This window comes from Sus scrofa, chromosome 3 (assembly GCF_000003025.6).
Source record: "Sus scrofa isolate TJ Tabasco breed Duroc chromosome 3, Sscrofa11.1, whole genome shotgun sequence".
Lineage (NCBI taxonomy): Eukaryota > Metazoa > Chordata > Mammalia > Artiodactyla > Suidae > Sus > Sus scrofa.
Window position 1 is genome coordinate 78,713,894 of NC_010445.4, and position 13,325 is coordinate 78,727,218.

General features: G+C 36.3%; 1 protein-coding gene across 4 annotated transcripts in view; it reads left to right on the forward strand.

The window, feature by feature from the left end:
• The window catches only part of WDPCP (WD repeat containing planar cell polarity effector), a 291,160-nt gene extending 278,740 nt beyond the window's left edge, over positions 1 to 12,420 (forward strand). For 2 of the 4 annotated variants that reach the window (XM_021087464.1, XM_021087465.1), the window contains 2 exons: positions 719 to 821; positions 12,161 to 12,420. In XM_021087464.1, the coding sequence (XP_020943123.1) occupies positions 719 to 821; positions 12,161 to 12,294 (237 nt within the window). In that variant the 3' untranslated portion in view covers positions 12,295 to 12,420. The other 2 variants (XM_021087467.1, XM_021087466.1) reach the window with 2 other exon arrangements.

Consider the following 13,325-nt stretch of genomic DNA (forward strand, 5'->3'; position numbering starts at 1 on the left):
CAGATATCATTCATTTTCCCATTATAACTTTTACTTATCCTTCAAGACTCAAATCAATAAATTCCTCCTTCTTGCCTCCACACCATTCTTAAATTTGCCAGTTAAAAAACCTGTCATACTATGTTATTAAGTGTTGTTTACAGTGGTCTTTCTCCCTCCTGGACTCAAAACTTATTGAGAAATGGTGTTGTAATTGATCTTTCTCTTTTGAACAATGCCTAGACTTAATAGGAACTGGTTATTTGTTGACAGATTTAATTCAAAATAATAATAATATTACTAATATTAATAAAGTAATATGTGCGTACACATTTCCAGAGATAAATTTGTATATTAGTATTCCTTGTAAGATGCTTATCATAATAAACAACTGGATTGTGAAGAGTCTATCTCAGGTATTAAAATCTTATCAAAGAACATAGCAACTGAGATTTTTATTCTCTGACAAAACTGAATATGTCAAACATTTGATTCTAAAGCTTGTCTTTTTCCCTAAAGACTTAAAATAATTTATTTAAGTAATTGCCATTAGTTACAGCCAAGATTTCCAACTCAAGAAAATTTGCTTGGACTAGAAAAGAAAACAGAAAATTAAAATACAAACAGAATATTCATCAGCTATGTATGTTTTGTAATCTGAACAATAAGATCCTTCAAATTCTCCTTGGTAAGCTGAGATCGATTTGGGTTAATCTTTTATTTTGCTTTATTTCCAAAGGACATCCATTACCTTGCACTAGACAAGGGTGAATTGGCACTAGCTGAAGTGGCAAGAAAGAGAGCTAGTGACATTGATGCAGAATCAATAACATCTGGAGTTGGTAAGATTTAATGCTGTTTTTTAAAGTGCTTTTGTTTTAATCAATACTTATTCAGTATCATTTCTGTGTACATCTGTAGGTCATAGTTGGTTATTTTGATTTATTTTCTTCATAGTGTCTTTTTTTAAAGAGGAGGAGCCTGGGTAAATAGTATAATATGGATAGTTAAGTTGGAATTGTGTTAATATGCAAATTAATAATCAGCAATTAATAACTATTTAGTAAAAAGTAAAAATACATTGTTCTTTTCATAAGATTTTGAGAAAAATAGATTATCATCAATAATGTTATTAAAATTAACCAACACAGGAACTTATATAATCCTTTATTTATATACACAGATATGTCATATCTCAAATGAATTCCCTCCTGTATCAAAGTACCTCACATGGAATTTTTGGTTTGAGGGGTGAATTTTTTTCATCATTTAGAAGCCACTAGATTGATTTTTGCAGTGAGTTTTCTAAAGAAGACAAATCAGAAGCCTAAATCTAAAGGTCCATTCAAACCTTTATAATATACAAAAATGACAGTCTTTAAAAGCTATTATATCTACATGGGCTTCCTTTTTCTAAATTAAGTTTGTGTTAATGCAACTAAGTCTGGAAGTATTGATCTCTGAACATCCCAGTTCCTATTGTTCTTGGTATTTCCTATTCCTAAATTAGGCAGAAGACCTTCAGAATTGTAATAGGATTTATTTCTTTGTGAAACTTCTATAAAAGTTTTAATAAGGTTCTCACTTTGTAAGTTGCTTAAAAATATTACAACAAGCCTTTCCACTGATAGATCACCTCATGCTTTGTTTTTGTAATGTTTCTTGCAGCCCAAAGGAGTACTTGTCAGCTTCTCTCTAACACCACCATCAGAGATCCCAGTCTTTAAGATGATACTGAAGGACTCAAAGCCATACTACCAGAGTATCTCTAAACCTGAAAATCAAAGCTGACAATTGTTTACCATAAAGATGATTTCATTCTCCCTCCCCAACCCTGAAAGAGTTCCAAAAGATAAAGCCCCAAAGATACATAAACCACTTCTAAATCTTCATTCCTAAAAGATAAGGGATATTGAGTATTGATACAATATTAGATAAGAATAACTTCAGTTGACCTATCACTGTATCTTGTTACCTGCTAACAATAGTGATATGCATCATAATTATAACAATAATAGTTAATATTTACTGAATGCTACTCGGCCAAGCAGTATTCTAAGTTATGTATAGTAACTAACAATCCTCACCATAATTCTTTGTAGTAGGTACAATTTATATTTGTGAAAAGTCACTTATAACTAGGTGATGAAACCATATGATATTAATAGGAATTATGATGTTATGTCATGGGGATACAAATATTGTCCATCTCTATGCCTCCTGCCATTGAGGAAACACAGCAGGAGGATAATTCAAGGTAAATTTGATGGGAATTTTCCTTAGTTGTCATGTACCTTTTCCTCTAGGGTATCATATTTAATAGAGGCAATTTTTGCATTTTAAAGCTATTTAAAGTTACTAAAAGTGAAAATAAATATGAAGAGATTGCCATGAAATTTAGAAAAAGGAAGAAACTCCACTATTCACCAAAATGCATCCTATTCCCTGTGTGTTTTTTGATCAGATTAACTTGGCCAGCTGATAATTCTTAGCCAGAGAGCAATGTTCCCCCTGAATCCTGCCTCATTTCTAGTAAATACATTTTCTTCACTGAAACCCTGTCAGCCTTTTTTTCAGGTCTTATCCTTTGCCTTGATTACTATCTCTTGTCAAAGATCCATTTAATAACAACAGTAACTATCAAGAGGTGAACATCTTAGATAAATGTTCTATTCGACTTCTGTTCCAGAAAACTGGGGTGACTCCTGCTTATAATACTGAGCAGACAGAAAAAAAGAATCAGCAAACTTTAAGATACATTTGGAATTATTGAATCTGAGGAGCAAAAGGAAAAGAGATTAAATGAAAAGGGCCTAATGGACTTATAGGACACCATCAAGCATACCAACGCATTATGGGAGTCGCAGAACAAACAAGAAAGAGGCAGAGAGATTATTTGAAGAAATAATGACCAGAAACTTTCCAAATTTGAGGAAATACATGGATCTACAAATCCAAGCTCAATAACCTCTGAGTACAATCAACCAAAAGAAACCTACCCTAGGATGAAGTATAATCAAATTAGCAAAAGTTAGGAGAATCTTGAAAGCAGCAAGAGAAAATCAACTTGTCATATACAAGGTATCCACAATAATATTATCAGTTTCTAGTATAAACCTTTGATGCCTGAGGCAGTAAAATGACATATTTAAACTGCTGGAAAAAAATATGTCAATGGAGAATTCTATATAAGCAAAAAAATTCCCTCAAAAAATGAAGCAGAAATTAAGACATACTTAGATAAATAAAAGCTGAGGGTATTCAATACCACAAGACTGTCACTAAAAAAATGTTGAATGGAGTTCTACAGGTTGAAATGAAAGGATCCTAGATAGTAACTCAAACCCATATCATGAATGTAAGAATATCCAGTAAAGATAAATCATGGATAAATATAAAAAATGATTATAATTTTTCACTCTACCTTTTATTTTCAAAAGAAATTAAAAGTCAAATTCATACAAAATAATTCTAAATCTTTTAATTGGTACACAATATATAAGGACATAATTTGTGACATCAATTAGATAAAGGTGAGGGACAGGAACAGTGCTGTACAGGAGCAGAAGGTTTGTATGTGATTGAGTTAACCTGGTATCCATTACAATTATATTATTATAATTTAGGATTTTATATGTAATCCCCATAGTAACTACAAAGAAAATAACTACAGAATATACACAAAAGAAATAAAAACATTTCACTACAAAATATCAACTAAACACAAAAGGAGACATTAATGGTGAATATTGGGGAGAGGTTATAATGGGGGAAAAGGCTGTAAGATACATAGAAATTAAATAATAAAATGATAAAAGTCCTTCCATAAGTAGTTATTTTAAATGTAATGAAATAGAGATGCTTCTGGATCATGATGGAGAAAGCTCCCAACTCTGGGTGTGTGATCTTGAAAGCCAAGAGCTAGAGTGACCCAGCAAAGGGTGGCAGCCACTGGGACCATGGCCACCACAGCCATGGGCAAGCTCCTGGCCCTGCTACTGTCTGGGCTCATGGCACCTGCCACAACACTACATTGCATAACTTTCTTTTTAAAAAACTCAGCTCTCATTTCAGAAACGTATACAGAAAGTGGGGATCAAGATGTCAGAGGCGTAGGACATGGAGCTTACCTTCTCCCACAAAAACATTAAAAATACATCTATAAGTGAAATGATTCAGAGAGGACATCTACTGAACATTAGCAGAAGACCTCAAACTTCTGAAAAGATTAAAAAAAAAAAAACCTCCAAGTGACTCAATAGGACAAAAGAAAAAAAGAAGAGAGAGAAATGAATCAGGGTGCGACCTGAACCTGAGGGAGGGAGCTATGAAGGAGGAAAAGTTCCTGCACCCAGGAAAGTTCCCTCACTAGTGGGGAGATCAGCATGGATGGTGGGGGATCTTCAGAGATTGGGAGGAGAATGCAGCAACTGGTTTGCAGGAAGCAAAACAGACTGTAACCTGAACAGAAGGTCACACTGCCACCCTAATAAGCTCCTCAGCCTGAGACAGTTTCCTCCTGTGTGGGTGGGGGATGGGTGCTGAAGCTCAAGCTTCAGAGATCAAAGCCACGGAGAGGACCAAGGCTGACTGCACGGAGACAACCCTGAAGAGGCTGAACTGTGACAACTGAAAGTGTACTTGGTAGAAGCCTGGCCCTACCAAAGAGGCAAGGCACCACTGCTGAGGGATGTGCGAGGAGAGGGGAGGACTGCCATAAGTGTCTTCTTCCCTGTGAGTGCTCTCAAGGAAAATAACACCACCTATAGGAGCTCCAGGAGTGGGCAAAAGTTGCCAGTGTCATCCTGGGCTCCAGAGATGGGCACAGACTGCCGCTGCCACTGTGAGACCCACAAGCAGGCACCAAGCACTGTCTCCATCATCCCAGTAACACTCGAGAGCCACTGAATCTACAAACCCCATATCAATGAAATAAGAGGCAGCACATGCTGAAGAAAGAGGCAATAAACATCCAAACTAAAAGCAGCCTCTTGATTATGGACAAGATGACTGAGTAAAAGGACTTGAACTAATATCCTCTCATGAAAACACTAAAATCACAACTAACTGCTGAACAACCACTGACAAAAAAAGGCAAGAATCTACCAAAAAGGTATTTTACATCCAAATACAGAGAAGAAGCCACAATGAGACGGTAGGAATGGTGTTTTCACATCATAAGCAAATCCTACACCTGCCTGCTGGGTGACCCCTAAACTTGAAAATAATTATATCCTAGAGGTTCTCCCACAAAAGTGAAAGTTCTGAGCCCCATATCAGGCTCCCCAGACTGCAGGTCCTGCATCAGGTGTAGGAACTCCCAGAGCATTTAGTTCTGAAGTCCAGTTGGGCTTGTGTGTACAAGCTTCACAGGACTGCAGGAAACAGACTCCACTCTTAGAAGGCACACACAAGGTTTCACGTGCACTGGGTCCCAGGGCAAAGCAGTGGCTCCAAAGGAGCCTGGACTAGACCCATCTGGGGGTCTTTGGGTGTCTCCTGGGAAGGCATGGGTCAGCTGTGGCTCACTGTCAGGTAAGGACACTGCTCGCAGAGGCTCCAGGGAATATTGATCAGCATGAGCTCTTTTGGAGTTCACCATTTTGGCACCAAGACCTGGCCCTGCCCAACAGCCTGCAGGCTCCAGTACTGCAATGCTTCAGGCCAAACGACCAGCACAATAGGTTGTTTGGCCATACCCTTCAGCATACAGGCTGCCTAAAATTGATCTCAGAGCCACCTCCAAAACATTCCTTAATATGGCCCTGCCCACCAGAGGGAAGACTAACTGCAGACTTCAGAAGTAAGAGGAACTAGGAGTTCCTGTTGTGGCTCAATGGTTAACGAATCTGACTAGGAACCATGAGGTTGTGGGTTTGATCCCTGGCCTTGCTCAGTGGGTTAAGGATCCAGCATTGCCAGGAGCTGTGGTGTAGGTCACAGACACAGCTTGGATCCTGCATTGCTTTGGCTCTGGCATAGGCTGGCAGCTACATCCCAGATTAGACCCCTTGCCTGGGAACCTCCATATGCCGCTGGTGTGGCCCTAAAAAACACACACAAAAAAAAGAGAGATAAGTAAGAGGAACTATGATCCTGAGGCCCTCAGAAAGGAGGCCACAAACACAGAAAGTGAGACAAAATGTGACAGTGGAGATACATATTTCAGATGAAGGAACAAGATAAAGACCCGTAAGAAAAACTAAGGGAAGTGGAGATAGGAAATCTCCCTGATAAAGAACTAAGAATAATAATAATAAAGATGATCCAAGATCTTGGAAAAAGAATAGAGGCACAGACCAAGATGATACAAGAAATGTTTAACAAAGAGCTAGAAGATTTAAAGAAAAACCAGATGAACAGTACAATAACTGACATGAAAAATACACTAGAAGGAATCAAAAGCAGAATACACTAGGCAGAAGAACAAATAAGTGATCTGGAAGACAGATTAATGGAAATCACTGCTGCAGAACAGAATAAATTAAAAAAGAATGAATAGAAATGAGGACAATCTGAGAGACCTCTGGGACAACATGAAACACACCAACATTCACATTTTAGGAGTCCCAGAAAGATAAGAGAGAAAGGGCTTAAGAAAATATTTGAGGAAATAATAGCCAAAAACCCCTCTAACATGGCAAAGGAAACACTCAAGTCCAAAAAACACAAAGAGTCCCATACAGGATCAACCCATAGAGTAACAAGCCAAGACATACTAATCAAACTCACAAAAATTAAAGACAAAAAATATTAAAAGCAGCAAGGGAAAAGCAACAACTAATGTAAAGGGGAATCCCCATTAGGTTATCAGCTGATTTTTCAATAGAAACTCTGCATGCCAGAAGGGAATGCTTATATTTAAAATACCTACAACTAAGAATACCCTAACCAGCAATGCTCTTGTTCATATTTGACAGAGAAATCAAAAGCTTTACAGACTAGCAAAGATAGGAGAATTTGGCACCACCAAACCAACTCTATAACAACTGCTACAGGAACTTCTTTAGGCAGAAAAGAAAAGGCTACAACCAGAACACGAAAATTATGAAAGAAAGTTCACTAGTAAAGGCAAACTTACAGTAAAGCTAAGAAATCTTCCACATAGAAATATATAAAAACCAGTAATCCTGAGGAGAGCACATATGCACAATACTGGAAATGCATTTGAAATCAAGCGACCAGCAACTTAAAATGTCTCATATATAGATAGACTGCTATATAAAAACCTTATGGTAACCACAAACCAAAAAGCTAAATATATACATACACACACACACACACACACACGTATACACACACACACACACACACACACACACACACACACACACATGAAAGAAAAGCAATTCAAACACAACACTAAAGACAGTCAATCAATCACAAGAAAAGGAAACAAACAGGAAGGGAAGAAAAAAAAGACCTACAAAACTATTAAGAAAATGCCAGTAAGAATATACATATCAGTAATTGTCTTAAATGTAAATGGATTAAATGCTTGAACCAAAAGACAGAAGCTGGCTGAACAAGAGAAATACATAAGCTATCTGCAAGAGACCTACTTCATCTCTAATGACACATACAGACTGAAAGTGAGGGAATGGAGAAAGGCATTCCATGCAAATGGAGATCAAAAGAAAGCTGGAGTAGCAATACTCATATCAGAGAAAATAGGCTTTATTATAAAGACTGTTACAAGAGCCAAAGAAGGACTCTTCATAATGATCAATGGATCAATCCAGAAGAAGATATAACAATTGTAAATATATACACATCCAACACAGGAGCATCTCAACATATAAGGCAAATGATAAATGATAATAGCCACAAAAAGAGAAATTGACAGTAATACATAGTAGTGGGGGACTTTAACACCCCACTTGTATCAATGGACAGAGCATCCAGATAGAAAATAAGGAGGGAGTTCTGTGGCATGTCAGAAACGAATCCAACTAGTATCCATGAGGATGTGGGTTTGGTCCCTGGCCTTACTCATTGGGTTGGGAATCCAGCATTGCCATGAGCTGTGGCATAGGTTACAGATGTGGCTTGCATCCCACATTGCTGTGGCTGTGATGTAGGCTGGCAGCTATAGCTCTGATTTGACCCCTAGCCTGGGAACTTCCATATGCCACAGGTGCAGGCCTAAAAAGAAAAAAAAAAAAGAAATCAATGAATAAGCACAGCCTTAAATGATACACAATTAAGATGTACTTAATTTACATTTATAGAACATTCCATCCTCAAGCAACAGAATACATTTTCTTCTCAAGTGCACATGGAAGAGTCTTCAGGAAGATCACTGAAACTTACTGGAACACAAGGCAAGTTTCAGTAAATTTAAGAACATTGAAATCATATCAAGCATCTTTTCTGACCATAACTCTATGAGATTAGAAATCAACTCCAGAAAAAAAAAATCTGCAAAAAATGCAAATACATCGAGGCTAAATAGTATGTTTGTAAACAAATGATGGATAACTGAAGAAGTCAAAGAGAAAAACCAAAAAATACATAGAGACAAAAGACCATGAAAACACGATGATCCAAAACCTATGGGATGCAGCAAAAGTAGTTCTGAGAGGGTCATTTATAGCAAAACAATCTTACCTCTGGAAACAAGAAAAATCTCAGACAAACAATTTAACCTTACACCTAAAGTAACTAGAGAAAAAAGAACAAGCAAAACCCAAAGCTAGTAGAAGGAAAGGAAATCATAAAGATCATACCAGAAGTAAATTAAATACAGATGAAGAAAACAATAGAAAAGATCAATGAAACAAAAAGCTGGTTCTTTAAAAAGATCAATAAAATTGATAAACTTTAGCCAGACTCATCAAGAAAAAGAGAGTGGGCTCAAATTAATAAAGTTAGAAAATGAAAACTGAGAAGTTACAACTAGCATCACAGATAGACAAAGGATCATAAGAGACTTCTACAAGTAACTATATATGCCAATAACATGGACAAATTACAAGAAATGGACTATTCCTTAGAAATGTACAACCTTCCAAGATTGAACCAGGAAGAAATAGAAAAGATGAATGGAGCAACCACTAGTACTGAAATTGAAACTGTGATTTTAAAACTTCCAACAAATAAAATCCAGGGCCTGAGGGCTTCACAGGTGAATTCTATCTATATTTAGAGAGTAGTTACACTTATCCTTCTGAAAATAGCCCAAAAAATTTCAGAAGAAGGAACACTCCCATGCTCATTCTATGAGGCCAACATCACTCTATACCAAATCCAGACAAAGATATAAATAAAGAAAAGTATAGGTCAATATCACTGATAAACATAAATGAAAAAATCAAAATTATCAACAAAATACTAGCAAACTGAATCTAACAATATTCTGAAAGAGTCATACACCATAAGCAAGTGGCTTTTATGCCACGGATGAAGGGATTCTTCAGTATCTTCAGATCAATCAATGCATTATACCATGTTAACAAACTGAACAATAAAAACCACATGATCATCTCAATATACACAGAAAAGCTTTTTGACAAACTTTAACACCAATTATTATAAAAACTCTCCAGAAACTGGGCATAGGGGGAACCTATCTCAACATAATAAAGGCCATATATGACAAAACCACAGCTATCATTCTCAAAGGTCAAAAGCTGAAAGCATTTCCTCTAAGATCAGGAACAAGACAAAGATGTCCATTGTCACTGTTTTTATTCAACATAGTTTTGCAGTCCTAGCTACCACAGTCAGAGAAAAAAAGAAAAGTAATCCAAATTGTAAAAAACTATAACTGTTTGCAGATGACATGATGCTATACATAGAAAATCCTAAAGATGCTACCAGAAAACTACTAAAGCTCACCAATGTATTTAGTAAACTTGCAGGATACAAAATAAATACACAGAAATTTGTTTTATTTCTATACACTGACAATAAAATACCAGAAAGAGAAATTAAGGAAACCTCCCATTTACCATCACGCCAAAAGAATAAAATACCTAGGAATAAACCTACCTACAGAGGCAAAAGATGTGTACTTTGGTAACTATAAGATGCTGATGAGTGAAATCAAAGATTACACAGATGGAAAAGTATACCATCTTCTTGAATTGGAAATATCAATATATTGACAAAATGATCATTCCACCCAAAGTAATCTACAGATTCAATGCAGTCTCTATCAAATTACTAATGGCATTCTTCGCAAAACTAGAACAAAAAAAATTTTTTTAATTTGTATGGAAATACAAAAGACTCCAAATAGCCAAAGCAATCTTGAAAAAGAAAAATGGAACTGGAGGAATCAGGCTCCCTGATTTCAGACAATACTACAAAGCTGCAGTCATCAAAACTCGTATGGTATCGATGCAAAAACAGAAATATAGATCAATGGGACAGGATAGAAAACCCAGAAAGAAACCCACAAACCTATGGTCCATAATCTACCACAGAGGCAAGAATACACAATGGAGAAAAGACAGTCTCTTCAACAAATGGCGCTGAGAAAACTAGACAGATACATGTAAAAAATGAAATGAGAACAGTCTAACATTATACACAAAACTAAACCCAAAATGAATTAAAGACCTAAACATAAGAATGGATACTATAAAACTCCTAGAGGAAAGCACAGGCAGAACACTCTGACATAAACTGCAGCAATATCTTTTTGGATCCCCCTTTTATAGTATTGAAAATAAAAATAAACAAATGTGACCTAATTAAACTTAAAAGCTTTTGCACAGCAAAGGAAATCATTAACTAAAAAACAACCCACAGAATGGAAAAAAATATTTGCAAATGAAGCAACAAACAAGGGATTAATCTCCAAAATATATGAACAGCTCATACAGCTAAATATTAAAAAACAAATAGTTCAATCAGAAAATGGTCAGATCTAAACAGACATTTTACCAGAGAAGACAGACAGATGGCCAACATGCACATGAAAAGATGCTCAACATTGCTAATTATTACAGAAATGAAAATCCAAATACAATGAGGTATCATCTTATACCAGTCAGAATGGTCATGATCAGAAAGTCTATAAACAATAAATGCTGGTGAGGGTGTGAAGAAAAGGATACCCTCCTACACTGTTGCTGGTTGTATAAATTGGTGAAACCACTATGGAGAAGAGTATGGAGTCTCCTTGAAAAATTAAAAATAGAATTCCCATATAATCCATCCATCCAATTCCTGGGCATATATCCAGATAAATAAAACATAATTAGAAGTGATACATGCACCCCAAAGTTCACTGTAGCACTGTTTACAATAGCCAAGAAATGGAAGCAACCTAAATGTTCACCAACAGAAGAATGAATAAAGATGTGGTATATATATACAATGGAATATTACTTAGTCATAAAAAATAATGAAAATACCATTTGTGCTACATAGGTGGACCTAGAGTTTATCATACTAAGTGAAGTAAGTCAGACTTTAGAGAAATACATCATATGGTATCATATATATGGAATCTTACTTTTAAAGTGATGCAAATGAACTTATTTACAAAATAGAAACAGATTCACATATTTCAAAAACAAACTTGTGGTTACAAAAGGGGAAAGACGGGGGGGAGGGATAAGTTAGGAGTTTGTGATTAACATATACATACTACTATATATAAAGTACATGACCAACAAAGACCTTCTGTAGAGCACAGGGAACTGTGCTTAATATTTTTTAATAACCTATAGGGGAAAAAAATCTGACAAAGAATGGGGAAACTTATGTATTAGAAGCACTTGGCTGTACACCTGAAACTAATGCAACATTGTAAATCAACTATATCCAGTAAAATTTTTAAAAATAAATAAAAATAAAATTTTTAAATGTAATGGAATAAGCTTTAACGTCCAGTCTGTACAAAGAGTTTGTAGATAGTACTTGGACTGTGAATTTATGTGGGTGAGGATAACTGAAAGCTTAAGTAAAAATACAAATGCCATTAAGATCATGGGATATATGCTAATAAAAAAGGACAGGAATATTGTTATACCAGAGAAACAGCTGTAACCAGAAACTTAAGTGCTGTTTGGACCTCCTTCAGTACTTTCTTTCTCTAAAGACTATTTTTCTATTCTCAGGTTTTTTTTAAGGCAACAAGCATGTTTGGCAGTAGGGCCTAAATTTTCCATCTTTTAGTTTAGGCATGCAGATGGAAAAATGATTCTCTTTCTCGTTCTTGTTCCAGAATTTCCAGAGGACTCTGATCGAGCTGGCTTCCTTCCCCAAGTTGTGCCAATCAACTACAGCCAGAGGGCTGGGTCACATAGCTCCAAGGAAAAGGCATCTGCAATTGGATCTGATACTGGGGTCAGTTTTTAGGACAAGGATATTAGGCAGGTAATCCTACAGACATCAACCTCAGAGGTAAAGAAAAGAACCAAACACTGCTTCACCTTGTAAGCCAGCAATATCACCTCTAAAATAAAGAAAATGGGTGTACTTTGATATACTGATTCAAGGTTCTAAGAAGACAAGCTGTCCCACAATCATTCGAAAATCTAAGACAAGGGAAAGATCAGCACTGTATTTCAGGATTTGAGTGGAAGTGATTTCCAAGGAAAGAAATAAGCAATGAGAAGTAAAGAGTACAGAACTTTGGGGAAATAGAGCTGTTCCACCACCTATTCATTCACTCTTTAATCCATTCCTATCTGACTGTTATCAAATTTTTCTATCAAAACAGTTTTCACTATGTTATAGTGACACCTCCCTCCCCGCCACACCATGACATTAAATTCAGTAGGCATTTTCAAGTTCTCAATATGACGTTTTCAACAGAAGTTAAATATTTTTCACTACTTCTTCCATTTTGAAATGTCTTCTCGAGTTCTCTGACATCATTTTTCATGATTTTCTTCCTAATATGTTTTTAGTCATTCCTTTTCAGTTTCCTCTATTTGTCTTTATTAGACTTCTGTAAATTAACCAAATGCTTGCAGCAATCTGGGGAGGATTTCAAGAAAAACAATTTATTTCAGTAAGAACAAGCTCTTCTCTAGTGTTTTAAGTTGCTTTTTTCCTGTCTACCCCTCCATCCAGCTCCACAGTAGTCTTGGAAAACCACAGCCCATAATCTTAGTGAAACTCAACAGCCCCGGGATCCAGCAGAGAGGGAAAAACAGAGTTGAAGGTCCTTCAAAGCCCCATTACCAGAAAACTGTCATTTGAGATGTCTGGTGGTTCCTTGGAAGATCTTTTGTGTAAGCCTGTCTTTATCTGACCTGACTAGAAGCTCACTCTTGAAAAAGCCTTTTCCCCAGGGCTTTGTGGAAAATTGTTAGAGGTTGTTTAAGATCTTGACTGCCCGAGGAGGTAAATAACTGCTGGGGCAAACAGTAAGCCAAACAAAA